The sequence below is a fragment of the Taurulus bubalis genome (genome assembly GCF_910589615.1).
Source record: "Taurulus bubalis genome assembly, chromosome: 2".
Taxonomy (NCBI): Eukaryota; Metazoa; Chordata; class Actinopteri; order Perciformes; family Cottidae; genus Taurulus; species Taurulus bubalis.
In genome coordinates this window covers 12,981,617-12,996,325 of record NC_136590.1, presented here as the reverse complement: position 1 = coordinate 12,996,325, position 14,709 = coordinate 12,981,617, and the positions used below count along the sequence as shown (strand labels likewise).

General features: G+C 42.0%; 3 protein-coding genes across 3 annotated transcripts; 2 read left to right on the top strand and 1 right to left on the bottom strand.

The window, feature by feature from the left end:
• Positions 1-109: 109 nt before the first annotated feature.
• LOC306733183 (serine protease 33) lies at positions 110-3,248 on the top strand. The gene is made up of 6 exons (XM_079214387.1): positions 110-341; positions 536-648; positions 808-887; positions 1,366-1,637; positions 2,113-2,273; positions 2,514-3,248. Exons 1-6 carry the CDS (start codon positions 296-298, stop codon positions 2,766-2,768), a joined length of 927 nt encoding a protein of 308 aa, XP_079070513.1. The 5' UTR covers positions 110-295; the 3' UTR covers positions 2,769-3,248.
• Positions 3,249-3,514: 266 nt separating this feature from the next.
• On the bottom strand, positions 3,515-8,501 carry mapk7 (mitogen-activated protein kinase 7; the record flags this gene model as incomplete). Its single annotated transcript, XM_079214386.1, has 6 exons — positions 3,515-3,768; positions 4,527-4,657; positions 4,852-5,963; positions 6,052-7,604; positions 7,969-8,134; positions 8,225-8,501. 6 exons carry the CDS (start codon positions 8,499-8,501, stop codon positions 3,621-3,623), a joined length of 3,387 nt encoding a protein of 1,128 aa, XP_079070512.1. The 3' UTR covers positions 3,515-3,620.
• Positions 8,502-11,197: 2,696 nt separating this feature from the next.
• vkorc1 (vitamin K epoxide reductase complex, subunit 1) lies at positions 11,198-12,934 on the top strand. Its single transcript, XM_079214388.1, has 3 exons — positions 11,198-11,372; positions 11,726-11,835; positions 12,071-12,934. Exons 1-3 carry the CDS (start codon positions 11,203-11,205, stop codon positions 12,280-12,282), a joined length of 492 nt encoding a protein of 163 aa, XP_079070514.1. The 5' UTR covers positions 11,198-11,202; the 3' UTR covers positions 12,283-12,934.
• Positions 12,935-14,709: the final 1,775 nt, after the last annotated feature.

The window sequence follows — 14,709 nt, the reverse complement described above, 5'->3', positions numbered from 1 at the left end:
ACAGTTGGCCATCTGTTTGTAATCAAGGCGTTTACCTGGAATTTACCTGAGACCTCACTCGGGAAGCCTGGAACCGTGAAGGGATATTGTCGAAACAAAGCAACGCAAGGAGATGTAATCTTCTTTTTATATTTCCTGTCCTGCTCCAGTTCCAATCACAAGAGAAGAAGTCGAAAGGTGGATGTAACCTTACAGAGAGTTTGTTTCGTGACTTCAGAGATAACGTTAAGTTATTGTTGGCACTGCTTTAGAAGTGTAGCTTGCTGAAACAGAATTTGTGGCGCAAAAAAACAAAATGTCGCCGAGAATACAGTTTTATGCCATTTGTTGGTGCGTAACAGGTGAGTTTTAACCGTTAAACCCGCCTCACCCTGACTGCGCCTCTCTGCTCCATGTCTCTTGTTTCTTTGTCCACCTGTAAATACAATGCGCACTCTGAGCGAACCCAATACACCGGATATTTTCGGCTCGTAGTGTAGAAATAACAGTCACATCGGTCAGAGTGTTCAGACATGTAATTCGTGTTTACATTTAGGTATTTTGGCTTCCTACGCTCAAGAATGTGGCCGACCAACGATAGTGGAGAACAGGATTGTGGGAGGGATAGACGCCACATATGGGGCTTGGCCGTGGCAGGTGGATGTACAGGTAGGTCCCACTGAAAACTCCCACAAGTATCAGATCTGCCTGTAGGTAGTTATGTGTGTTGTTTATTCTAGGTCTTGTTTATCTGCTGACCTGCTGAGAGAGGGATTTGCTTGTGATGCTGAGGTGACTCACTCTTTTTCTCCCCCCCTTGGCCTCCAGACAAGCAGTGCTGGTCACATCTGTGGAGGCTCCATCATCTCAGAGCGCTGGGTCCTATCCGCCGCTCATTGTTTCCCCAAGTAAGAAAACTCTCCTCAGACACAAACCGGCAGGTGACTCTCAGAGCTGAGCATCAATCCACAGGCGCTCTGCTTCTTTTGTGAGCCGTCAGTCGTTTTATAGGGTGGCTTTGCAGTTTTGTTAAAGCCCAGCAGATATTTTTCAAGGAAAAAAAAAAAGTTTAATATCATAGTTACCTCTTTGGGAAACATACCTTCTTTTTCTTCAAAATCTAATGCATTCTTTCAAATTTCTTGCAAAGTTGCACACCAGGAAGAACTATTTCCAAAACCCCCAAATCCTGCATTTGGGTCAATGAGTTTCACTAGAAGACATGTTGTTCATAAAGGGATTGTAGGAGTGTGCTAAACTTTTAGTTTTTACTAGATTATGGTAAACATCAAACCCATTTCAAAGAGCACCTACCTGCCTGGCATAAAGTCATTCAACACCCCTCGATTTCCAGGTGTCATTTGTTGTCCCTCCGTCTTCTTTCAGTTCCTACGATGTGAGCTCTTACATCATCTATGTTGGCCGGTTCCAGCTGAATGGCATCAACCAGCACCAGTCAACGCATTATGTGAGCCGGGTTGTGATCCCGACCGGTTACAGTGATCCACAAAGCGGGAAGGATTTGGCGCTGGTGCAGCTGTCCAGCCCAGTAACCTGGTCAGATTATGTCCGTCCCATCTGCTTGCCTGCCTCTGGCATCCCGTTCCCAGGTGGCATGCCGTGCTTTGTCACTGGCTGGGGGAACGTGCGGGATGGTGGTAAGGCTTGCTTAATTCTTCACATCTTCTTTGCACATGTGCAGATAACTCAAAGTTTCATAAAAGCCCTTTTATTTTATTTTTTCCGGAATCTGGCAGGATTTTTCAGAATCCGTGTAAAAAAATAAATGGGTTTTTAAGGCAATAGGAAAAAGTGTAGGTCTCATAGAGAACAGTTTTTTTTTTTTATTTGACATGTATTATTGCATACATTTGCAATATATATTGATGGTATTAATTTGTATTATTTTGTATATTTATCGTAATGTCAAAGGACAATTAATAGCATGAAACAGACAAGATGTCGGTCTAAATGCTTTATGGAACAAAATACTAAAACATAACAAGGTCTTTTTAACCCCAATACTGTAGATGAAAGCAACCAAAGCTTACTGACCACCTGTAAAGTTGTAGAAATAAAGTCTTGCACTCCTTTTGTTCTTCATCTTCTATCTGTCCCCACTATTCTCCTCAGTCTCTCTGCAAGGAGTCGGGACTCTGCAGAAAGTGCAACTGCCAATCATCTCCCAGAGTTCATGTCAGGAGATGTACCTGACGTCCCCGGCGGAGCAGGTGGACATTCTGTATGACATGATCTGTGCTGGATACCAGCGGGGCGGCAAGGATTCCTGCCAGGTACGGTTGGATCAGCTGTTTGCTGCTGTATTTACATTCAGAATAAATGCTTGCATACAATTGTATACTGCTTGTATACCGAAAACAAGAACCTGCATTGAAAATAACTTGGATTGATACTTTTCTGCAATCTTGCGCCGTCCTTTTTTTTTTTTTAAATATCCTTCCTTTTGAGCACTTTGATACCTCCCAGTGGTGAAAGCTGAATGAGTCATGTGCGTGTTCGTCTCGTCTCTTCAGGGTGATTCAGGAGGGCCCCTTGTCTGCCAGATGGTAAATGGGACCTGGGTGCAGGCTGGGGTGGTGAGTTTCGGACAGGGCTGTGCTCACCCAAACCAGCCAGGTGTGTATGCCAGACTGACCACCTACTCGAGCTTCATCAGAAACACAGTACCAGAGATCCGGCTGTATGGACGAGCTAATCAGAAGTGGTGTGGGAGGGCTGCCATGTTGGTCAGCTGCCTGTCCACTCTGCTGATTCTGCTTCAGAGGTAGAACACTGAGAACTGGATTACTGGGAGGTCGAACGCAAACCAAGCCAAGTGAAGGATGAGATTAATTATGTCTGACCTGTGTCCAACATTATCCTGATTAGTAAAACTGGACCTGATGTGCACATGAAGCCATGTTGAACCTAAACTGTAATATAATCTTAATTTTTAAAGCTATAACTTTGAATGATGATCTTTGAGGATAAGTAGTTTTGTACTTTAAATCAGAATTATAAGCTAAATAAGTGATGTGTTCTGTATTTGAAATAAATTGTTAATTTGATTCTTAAAATCAGGTCAGTGCTCTGTTCAATTTCTGATAGCCGAGTGTGGAAATGTTTTTAATAGTAACGTGTTCATGCATCAAAGCTTCATTTGTCTTTTCAAAGCTTTCTTATCTTTTGTATCTGCCTCTAGTACACCCACTTTCAACTGCAAGTACTTAAGCAGTTGCTTTTGAACAATCAATAACAAACCTTTTTTTTTTTTTAGAACAAATATGACCTACTTTTTAGTACACATTTTTGTAATGCAAATTATTTCAGCCTTGTTCAATTAAAGTCATTTTAAAATGGCTTTTCTCACAGAGACTTAATCTGTTTAAATTGCAAATGTTACTGTTCATAAAATATTCTGAGACAGGTGATGAGACAGTTTTTCTTTATTATAAAGAAAGCGCAGAATGTCATAATGGTAAAAAAGATGGCTTGTTAGTGCCTATTTAAAAAAAAAAAAAAAAAAAAGCTAGCATTTAAATTAACTTGATTAGTCTTTCCTCATGGTGTTCATGCTAAAAACAAAAATCTAAGATTTACAAAACTCCAAGAGCTGTCTGTGAAATTCCAGGCAGGGAAGGTCAGGCATCAGGGGGAATGTTATCAGAGAGGATCATGGGAGAGCCGAGTTGCAACTCCTGCTGCAGCGATTCCAAATCAGCTGGAGTCATGCGGTGAACCTCGCTCCAATCAGATAATAGGGAAGCCGAGAGGGGAGCCGAGTCATAACTGATGGAGAAGGAAAACATAGAAAGCATTACATTAAACGTGGCCTTCGTTTGGATCATGTTTGAGCTTCACTGTGCCGAATGATGTCAGAGTTTGACAATTGAAGGCTCTTTTCACATTCATCTGATGAATCTTCTCCAAGATCACCTTAAATCTGAGTATAGGACGTGTACATATGAGAGAATCACAAGTTTGGAAACCAATCATGGTTCAGTATGGTGTGGAAACCCGAAACCTCTCATACAATGATAATTTACTTTTTAATAAAGTAGGAGACATCTTGTATTTACTACTTTAACAGCAGTTTTTCAGAGCTCATAAAACACACTTGACTGCTTTGACAGTTGAAGATATGTACAATGTAACTTCTTATAAAGGAAGCAGTTGTCGGCTAAAACAAAATCATCAAAGGGCAGACGTGAAGTCTGAAAGATGACCGTGAGATCGGATGTTTGAACATGGTGGGTTAACCTGCGTCAAATCATTTGGGGAATTAGAGCGACCGGGCACGGCATATGAGCAATGTTTAACCTACAAATCTGGTTTGAAAACATCACAATAGACACACACCTGTGCACGGTGTAATGACAATTTAGCCGTCTGTGACCCAGAACAACTGTACAGATACAGAGCAATTATCTTAACTAGATAATAGTCTGACATGAATGGGTAAAACTTAGGCAGAAATCTTTTACTTAGTCATGGGTTTTGTTCGTGAGCAGTATTAGAAACCAAGCTCACGCTCTTTCAGCCCTTACCTGTCCCGGTCACAGTGTTGCAGGTCTGTGAGAGACTGGTTGAGAAGGTCATCCAGGTCAAAGCCCACGCCATACCCAGCCCCACTGCCTTTAGGGGTGACCGAGAACACCGGGGGTAAAACGTCCTCTACCTGACAGGAGACACGGGGGAACATTGGGTCAACTGAACTCTGTATCCTTTAGATCAGTTCAAGGCAAGCAGAGGATTGTGACATTTAAGCCTGGCATATGCATGCAAGAAAATAATCTTTTTGATCAATACACATGGCTTCTTTCAGGTTATATGCTAGCTGCAGAAAGCAATATTTTAACAAGTAAGGCACACCTGGGACTTTGAGAGTTGCAGTGTTACTGTATGGATGTCGGGGGCAATGGGGGGCCCTTGCTGTCCAGTATCTGTGAATCCTAAACTGGGATGAGGCTGTGAGGGGACCCCCAGAGTCCCACAGAGAGGGTGTGTGGTCTGTGGCCCAGATTTCTCTCCTACAGAGGGACACAGCTTCTCAATCGGACAAACGGGTGCAGTCGAGGGGTTATGGTGGGGGTTATTTTGGCGTCCGATATTCCCATTTGTCTCTGTGGTGGTTAATGTTGGAGCTTTAGTCAAGAAGCTCTCCAGAGGCAGCAGTTGCGACTGAGGTTGAGGGTCAGGCCGGGTTTGACCTTGAGGTTGGAGCTGGGGCTGAAGAAAGCTTGGCGGTGGAGGCTGCGGTTTCCTGTTTGGTTGTGGTTGTTGTGCTGGCCTCGTCTCTAGTTGATGCCCGTTCCAGTTTCCCAAACAGTTGAAACCACTTTGCCTGTTGTTGCCTGTTGTTGCCTGTTGCCTGCTGTGAGGTTTGAGCGTGTTGTTCTTCACAAAGCCACTAGTGACAGTCATTATATCCATCCCTCCGCTTACAGCAACGACTATATCCACTGGAGGTTTCCTCTGGCTCATGGAGAAAAGTAATGATGGTTGCTGGGTACTGGGAGGCTGAAACACGCCCTGCTGGTTAGGTTTAACTTGAGAGAATAACTGTTCAAGAGACCGGGCCTCCTTGCCCGTTGTATTGTTCAGTGCTCCTTGAGTGTTATCACTGATAGCTACACCACGATGCAAGTTCACATTACAATCCTTATTCTTTGCTCCATCGTTTTCAGGAGTTTTCTCATTTCGACTGTCCATCATCTTTGTCCAACGTTGCAAAAGGCTTTTGTCGTCGTCGCTCAGCAGAACCCCACCCAGGGAGTCCCCCTGTCTGCCCTCTCTTCTTTCCTTTTCCTTTATTTTCCTCTCCCTCTCTCTTGCTCGTTCCTGCCTCTTCCTCCTTTTCTCCTCTCTTTCGCGTTGACGCTCCTGTGCCGTGACAGGCCGACGCAAATCTGTAACAGAAGACAGGGAGGAAGATACACCTCCTCCTGCTCCAGCGTCAATGCCCGGCGTAGAAGTACCTCCATCTGCAATGACAAAATACAATTCCGATAAAGGCCGTCGAAAGAATTACATTGCAATGATATAAGTGGATATGGAAAAGCGTGAACTTACCACCCCTGGCTTTATTTCTAAGAGCTGATTTCAATAAAGCTGCTTTAAGTGCAGCTTTAGTATCCTCTGAAATAGCTCCTTCTTTCCTAGTTCCCTCTCCGGCACCGGGAGGCAGCTTGGCATTCTTGGACAGTGACTGTGAAAGGGACTGAGACAGTGACTGGGCCTGTGCCAAAGAGAGACACAGGGAAGGCACAGTGGTGGGTAGGGGTGTCATGGTCTGTGCTGGTGTTGCAGGAATAGAGGTGGGAGCCTGGGTCATGGACTGGCTCTGTGCGGGCTGCCTCAGAGGAGCCTGACTTCCGGTTAGCTGCTCCTGTACCTCACCGTCTCGCATTGTTTCCAATAGAGCATCCTGACTCGACACTGGTGTTGTTAAATCTATAGTCTCTGGCTGACCGCTGTCTGAGTTGGCACTGGGCATGTCCACATCAACTGGGTCACTTTCACTTTTAGAAAGAAGAGGCAAATTATGGGTCACATGAGGTGGGGCACCTTCTAGAAGCAACGCAGGCTTATTAAAGTTTTGCATCTGATTTGTAAATGTGTGGTTCCCTTCTGCTGGTGAGTGATCTTGTTGCTGTTGAGATTTCCCTTCTCTCATTTGCTGTTGCTGTATCTGTGCTGCTTGCGGGTGTTGTGCCATAGGAACCAGTGTTGATTTGCTAAAGTTAACGGTCGAGGGCTGAGCAATACACTGGTTACTGCTTTGTGCTGCAGCTCTGCCGTTCGCCCCCGGCAAGGGCCGGAACCGCAGTCTTTGACGACAGCCCTGTTTGTTTTGATGAAAATCCTGGATCTCCATCAAAATCGCCTCCTTAATTTGTTCCTTGTTCATTGGTAGCTTGTCAAATTCAAAGTCAAAAGCTGGCACACAAATTGGCTCATCATCTTGGTCGTGGTACTTAGACAGGTAAGGATGCTCCAGCGCTTGTGTCACACAGATTCTTTCACGAGGGTCAAAGTGCAACATGGCAACCAGCAGGTCCAGAGCCTCCGGTTCCGCTTGTGGGTACAGTTTGGCCAAAGGAACTGCAGACCGGGATGGAAGACTCTGAACATAGGAGCGTACTCGGTCAGCCCTTATAGTACTAATCAACCGCTCGGGAGGAGTTCCTAACACCCCCAAAATGAGCGTGAGCTGGTGGACGTAGTGCTTCCCGGGAAAAAGCTGCTTACGCCCCAACATTTCCGCAAAAATGCAGCCCACAGACCACAAGTCGATGGCCAAACTATAGTGATTCAGAGACAGCAGGAGTTCTGGAGCACGGTACCATCGGGTTGCCACATATTCAGTCATGAAGGAATGAGATTCCTCCGGGTGTAAACTTAGACCCCTCGCCATGCCGAAGTCACCAATCTTTAGCTCACAGTTCTCGTTGACCAACAGGTTGGAGGGTTTGAGGTCGCGGTGGATTACGTTAGCAGAGTGCACATACTTGAGGCCACGGAGGAGCTGGTACAGAAAGTAGCGAGTGTGTTCTGAGGTGAGCGTCTGGGAAGAGTGTATGATCTGGTGCAAGTCACTCTCCATGAGGTCCAGCACCACGTACCTGCACACATGGGAAGTGGACAAGTGAGAAGTATGCAACATCTTTTGAGCCATGAAGTATATCTTAAAAAATATAACAACCTATAACTGAGATTCTCTCAGATACAAAAACTGCTTTGTGAATGTTCATGATGGGTGAAAAACACAACTAGTCAAATGGTACTTTGCCTACTTACAGTAGGCAAAGTATATAACTTGGTGGAATGTTAAGTTGTGTGTAAATGTGTTGACAAAAATTAAACATCCAAATCTCTGAAGTTTCCAGATATTTACACTGTCAATAAACACAGAGTTGTTGTGACTTTTCTATCCTGAGGAAGAATCATGTGCATGCACCAAAGTTACCCTGACAATAGAGTACATACACAGACTTGAAGGCCGAGTGAGGAAGGTTAGGCTGCAGGATGTCTTTGATGGCGATAATGTTGTCATGTTTGAAGTGCTTGAGAATCTTTAGCTCTCGCAGTGTGCGTTTAGCATTCGTCACCACCTCAAAAGCATTTGAGATCTTCTTTATCGCCACCTGCTGGCCTGTGAAATGTAGATAAGCCCCAATGAAAAAAACACAGCAGGACAAAGCATTGTAGTACTCGGATAACGTAGGCTTTTCATCAACCTTACCATTGTCCCTTCTCCTGGCAGATGAAACAACACCATAGGCGCCTGTGCCGATGGTTTCTATAACATCATACTCCTCTCCGACGTCAAACTTCACATCCAGAGAGTGTGCTTTAAGCAAAGCCAAGTTTTTTGCTGTTGTGCTGGTGTCTGCGGTGCTTCCTGTCGCCTCAACTTCACGCTGGTTCTGGTTTTCTCTGCTTTTGTCAGTGGCCATTCTTTCAGGCGACATGGCCAGAGGTTGACCATTTTTTCCTACTCCTCCCTCCTTAGTTGACATTTTTCTGTAAAGAATGAAAAAATAGCAATGTTAATGTTTTTTGTCAGTCTGGCACTCTCTTAACTGCACCATGTTGACCCAATTGTTTGTTTGACATGCTTTTCTTTGGTTTAATACAACTAGGGCTGGTTGATACAGTTTAAATTAATACCACAATATTAAGAATATTTTATAATATTGATGACAATAACAAAAAACTGAAAAATCCAACTGAAGTTTAAACTGAAGGTCCACCATTATGCATTACATCTGACATCTTTATATTTAATCAATTGAAAAAGATCCAACTGTATCTTAATGATTTTGCTGAAAGTCAAACAACATATTTATCATCATAAAAAGCATGATATGCTTAAAAACATACTGGTCCATTGCTGACTGCAGGTCAACAACATTGACTCCATCCTTGGTTGGTCAGCAACAATGAAACAATCAGGTAACAATTAAAAAACAATGATCCTCTGAAGCCAAAAGACCAGAGTTAAAAGCCACTAATAGAAATCAAACAGGTAATATTCACATTTCTTAAGTTTTAACTCTCCAGAAAAGCCTTTCCTCCTCCTGGGGGCCCAATTTAGTACAGCAGAGACTGGACAGCTACACAGATGCAATGTTACATTTAATATACTTAATTAATGAATACACTCTACAGCTATACATATATTTCATTCCAGTTATTTGTATTCTATTTTATTGTGTATGTGTATGTGTGTATATATATATATATATATATATATATATATATAATTTACTTTATTTTGTATATATCTTTCAACCCTGTTGCTTCTTTATATATTTTATCTTGTGTGTTTATTTGTATCTTCAAGTTGTAAGTCGCTACTACGACAACAAATTTCCCCATGGTGATTAATAAAGTATATATCTATCTAACAGGATTAAGATAATGGGTTAGCAATTGTTTAGTCACAATATTAATAAACATATGCATTGTATTCAGTCAGACATAACCGACACGCTGCCCAGTAACTTCTCATCCCTTAGGCCCATCAGGTCAGGTGGCCAAAACTTGTACAGCTTGAACAAAATACACGATAAACTGCATCCAAAGACCCCCTTGTCTGTGTACTACGGCTTGGTTAAAATAAACTATTGTAGTAAGATAATAAAGACGCAGCCTTCTCTTTGACGCAGGGGCGTAGGCTTGTTACCTGAAGCTCAGGCTTTTTTAACGTAACCCGTTAAACCATGTCTTTCTCAGTTTATAAAACCGAACAGGGCCACGTAGAGACGTGCTAATATGTGGTGGATCAAACTCTCACCTTGTGAGCAACACACAACATCCGCAATTGTGTTTTTTAATCCCGTAGTGGCACTGCTATCTCTTGTTTTTGTCTGCCGCTTCCTCGTGCAGTTCCGTGTTGGGTTTGAGTGGCATGTGGCGGACCAACGAGGTGCGGCGACGTCCGGAGGATCGTCCAATAGGAGCAGAGAACGTGATGGAGGGCGGGACATTACGGCAGACAGTAGGGTCTCTGTTTTTTGTTTGTTTTTTCGCTGGTGGTGACGCCGTTTTCCAGAATTTAATAATCTTAGGAGGGGCCATATTGAGACAAAATTACCTGCAGTTAAACCTCTATGTTTTATCATGGACTTATTAACTAACAACTAGTAAAGTAGAACACTAACTAATACTAATTATTCCACTACAAATAATAACAGCCAATAAGAACACTAATTGCTATGACTGGAGCACATTTGGTTGATAAGGAGACAGAAAAGATAGATAGATGACAACTTTGAAATATAGAAAGAAAAACTGATATAGTGTTTGGAGGTGATTGTAAATTAGTTATGCGCATGGAAACAAGTAGTTTATGTGCTCACACTGTATATAAAACACTGGTGATGTGATTCACTTTCACTAGGCCTAGGTCTACTATTCCGAAGGAAAACATATACTGACTACTCCACTTCATTTATTTGACATCTCTAGTCATTGTTTACTTTACAGCTTAATATGTTAAATCCCAAATATGTGATCATCGTATCTATCACAATGCAGTAGTATAGGTTAAATACCCAATCTCATTGAAGTTGGATTTTTCACAATTTTACACAATTCACAGTATGAATTCAAATGAATACCTTCAATTTGATATTGACACAGAGCCCCAAGACAAGATACAACTATGGGGTATTTAAGCAGGAGCCACCAATGAGTTGATAATGTAGACCTATTTATAGGTGCATATAAGTAATAACTATAAAGTCTACCTATTTGAAGTTAGCTTTATCTTAACCATGCTTCAATTTATCATAATAAAAAAAACGATGATATAATGCATGTTAAGTTATATACATTTTGCTGATGGCTTCTTCTGTTTTTAATTACATTTTTGAACGCAGGCCTGTTACTTTTATTTAACAATTGCATTATACAGTCAGTGCTCGTACAGTACTTTTACTGAACCTAATTCCACCACTGAATATACAATGACTCCTCTGAAGGCCAGACAGACTGAAGTTCACAGTAAACACACAGTGAATGTCCCTCTGGCTGCTCCAAACAGATGGACCCGGCTGTCCAATGAGAGGCCGTGACAAAAAATCCTCAAACCAATCAAAAGTGAGAATCGGATTTTTAACACGTCGCTCTGACGAACTGAAGGAAGGAAACGAAGCCTTGTTTTTTTTTTTTTGCCCATTGGGGCCATTTATACTGATCTAAACGAGAACAAACATGGCAATGCCGAAATGGGAGAGAAAAGCGCGCATATTTCTCTGCGTTCTGGGTTTGTTTCTGTCCGTCTATGCGCTTCACGTCGAGCTGTCCCGGGAGAGAAACCCAGATTACAGGGCGATGTGCGACCTGGGGGAGTCTGTGAGCTGCTCCAAAGTTTTTACCTCCAGGTATGTTTCTTAATCTACCTTCGGCTTTAGTAGCTCATGTATCTCTGTTGTGCAAAATCACTAGAACTCGTGTTATACTTTAGTGATTGTTAAATCATTTTTGGATTATTTGCCCTGTTTGCTTAATCTGAATATGTAATGATCCGACCCCCTTCATTGCCACGTGTTACAATCTTTTGTGTTCAAATCAGAGTCAAAATCAATATTCTTATTTTTTACATGTTCTGTTTTAATTAAATAATCTGCATGGCTGATTGTTTTTACAGGAGATATAAACCATTATGGTTATCTTTTACTTTTCTTTTCATGACTATATCTTTTTGCCTGTTTCCACTTTCTTTTTTTTTTTGCAGGTGGGGACGAGGATTTGGCTTGGTCCAGTTCTTTGTGGCCAAAGATAGCCCTCTGAACCAGCCCAACAGTGTGCTTGGGCTCATATTTTACACTCTGCAGATGGGCCTGGGTTAGTCTGCCATTATCTTCAGCAAATTACAGTGCCCCCTGCTTTATGTTTTTAGACAAATATAAATAGCTTACGATGCATAATATTTATGAAATATAACATTGGAGTTTGTTGTTATTTATCAATTTCGATTACATTTGTAAGTCAAGCATATCAGCAATGCATGATTGCCAAAATATTACATAATCTATTGTATTGAAGGACTGAACTCCTCCATGTTGGTCTTCTATTGCAGGACTGTCTCTGTCCAAAAAAGCAGCGATGCTCTTGGTCTTCTCCTCCTGGGTGTCTGTGGCTGGCTCACTCTATCTTGCATCTATTCTCGCCTTTGTTCTGGGGGATTTCTGCATGGTCTGCGTGTCAACATATATTGTCAACTTTGCGTTGCTCTTCACCAACCTGAGACGGAGGACAGCAATTGAAGGAATGAAGGAGAAGGCTGGATAGAAAGTGATACTTGAGAAATTCAACACCTTTTTTTTGTGCTGACCTGAAGCCACACTGGATATGGAAAGCAGATTCTCTCTCACAGTATTTCTGTTTTGTTTAAAACTTTCAAGATTTTTCAGAGAAACAGGCCTGGAGATGCATATTAGAAGATCTATGAGATGATTTATATGTATATAGACATGTATATGAATGTGTATTTGGGATGCAGATTACACATGAATACTACCTCTTGACTCATGTGATTTAGGCCTGGCTTGTTCAGGCAACAAAAATCTAGTAAATTAGAATCACCAGAGATACATGCAATGGCTCAGTCTAACCAGGTGATGGAGCCACATACACTGTTACCATGTCAAGAGTGGTTACCAAAGAAGTTTGGAGTTATAAAGAACACAGTAGTATTTGCATTGCATGTATGACAACAATATGACATGGATAAGGCAAACAAGTCTTGTGAAACTCCACTTAATTTTTTCAACTTTTTAAACCAAAAGTTATTGAGTAGGAATTATTATCTAATGAATGATGACTCAAAAACAATAATATTTAGCTCTTGTAAACATTTTTCAAATAAATATGTAATTGCAGTTGTGTTACTTACTTAAACCAATTCATAAAGAATACTAAATAGAAGACTAAAATGATATTACACTGCATTAAATAAAAACATGTCAAGGTTACGCTGTGTGACTACTTTCCATTGGGTTTGATTGCAGACAACCAAGAGTTTAAGATGTTTAATGTCAACATCAAAGCCTTTTAAAGTCGTAATCATGAGCTAAATTATGAGCTCAAATTGATTTCAGGTTAGATTTAAATGGTCTATTGTTACATACTTATTTCACTTCAGATTAATAGTAGACTACCTCAGAGTAACACTTAGAAAGAATCTGATGGAGAATAACAAAATTAAAGGCCTTAAAAATCTCATTCATGAGCCAACAGCCCTCTAATTTCAGATTAGAGTTCAAAAGAAACGTGTTATTTACATATTCATTTCAATTCAGATTATAGTAAACCACATTAAAGTGTCACTTAGAAAGAATTGGGACATTCTGATGTGGGTTTTTAAAATTAAAGCTCTATAAAATCACATTCAGGAGGCAACTTCCCTCTGATTTCAGATTAGATTTAAAAGGAAATGGCCCATTGTCACGGATTAATTCAACTTCCATTGAGACGGTGACATCCAAAAGTTCATCAATGCCCACTTTAACCTCTAAGGATCTGACAGATTGTGAGGAAAGAGAAAAGGGAAGTTAGACGAAGAAAAAAACAAATTGTACAGGGAAAAAAAGACGTTCTTTGTCTTTTCCTAACTACTTTTCCTTGACCTGGATGGAGAACGCTGTGAGCTCAAGGAAAGATGTCAAGGATAATTCATTTCAACAACCATGGTGCTAAGAGAATCCCACTGCACACTAAGCTACATAATCATGCAACGACGGTTGCCACATAGAGGCTTCTGGATCATTTCAATCAGTTAGTAACCTTACCAAGCAAAAAGACTATTCAACCACAGCTTAATTTAATCTTCACACGTTAGCATTCATCTCACGTCAGTGGCGGGCTGTGCATTTTCTACCTAGGCCTTCTGTGTGGTCTGATATCGTATACATAAATACGCGCATGACGGGATGCTGCATCATTAACGTACAATGCATGTAGTCCACATCAACAAAAACAAATTTACTAGAACCAGTCACATTTAGTTATAACAAAACATGACAAAACAATCCAAGAAAACTGTGGCACTAAGACACCGCACACTCAACAGCACCTTAACTTTGACCCGTGCAGCTGATTTGTGGGTTTTTCCGATTCTAAATTTAGCAGCAGTTGCAGAGACATACGGTACAAAATTCACATGAAATATTCCAAAATCCCCTTCACGAGTGATCTCACTGTAAAACAGGGTAGTCTCAGCAGCAGCCAAACTACCTGCTATCCTCCCCGCGCCACAGCGCTTGGCTCTCCGCCGGCACCCACCAACGATGCCACCGCGCTCACCCGAGGAGGCGCAATGGAAAATAGGTCTGACGGCGAGGGAACCCCTGTCTCACCCACCACCTTCCTAGCGGCGCGAGCTAGCCCGCAAGCTAGCACTGTGGAGGTAGTGGGAGAGCGCTCGCTGCTAGACCTGTTTTCCATCACGCCTCCTTGGGTGAGTGTGGTGGCATCGTCAGTGGGTCCTGGCAGGGAGCCAAGCGGGGTGCAAAAAAACAACACAAAAAGCTGAAAAAGCAGTTCACTCACCTGATGCTATTCACTTAATAAAGTCCATCCGCCTCTCTTTGTTAACAAACAGTTCAATGACGTGGTTATTCAGTTTATCAGTGCGCTTCATGGATGCCAGTGAGGATCATCACTGCCAAACATGCCCATAACCCTCCGTGAGAAAGGCGTAAAGAAAGTAAATCCGCC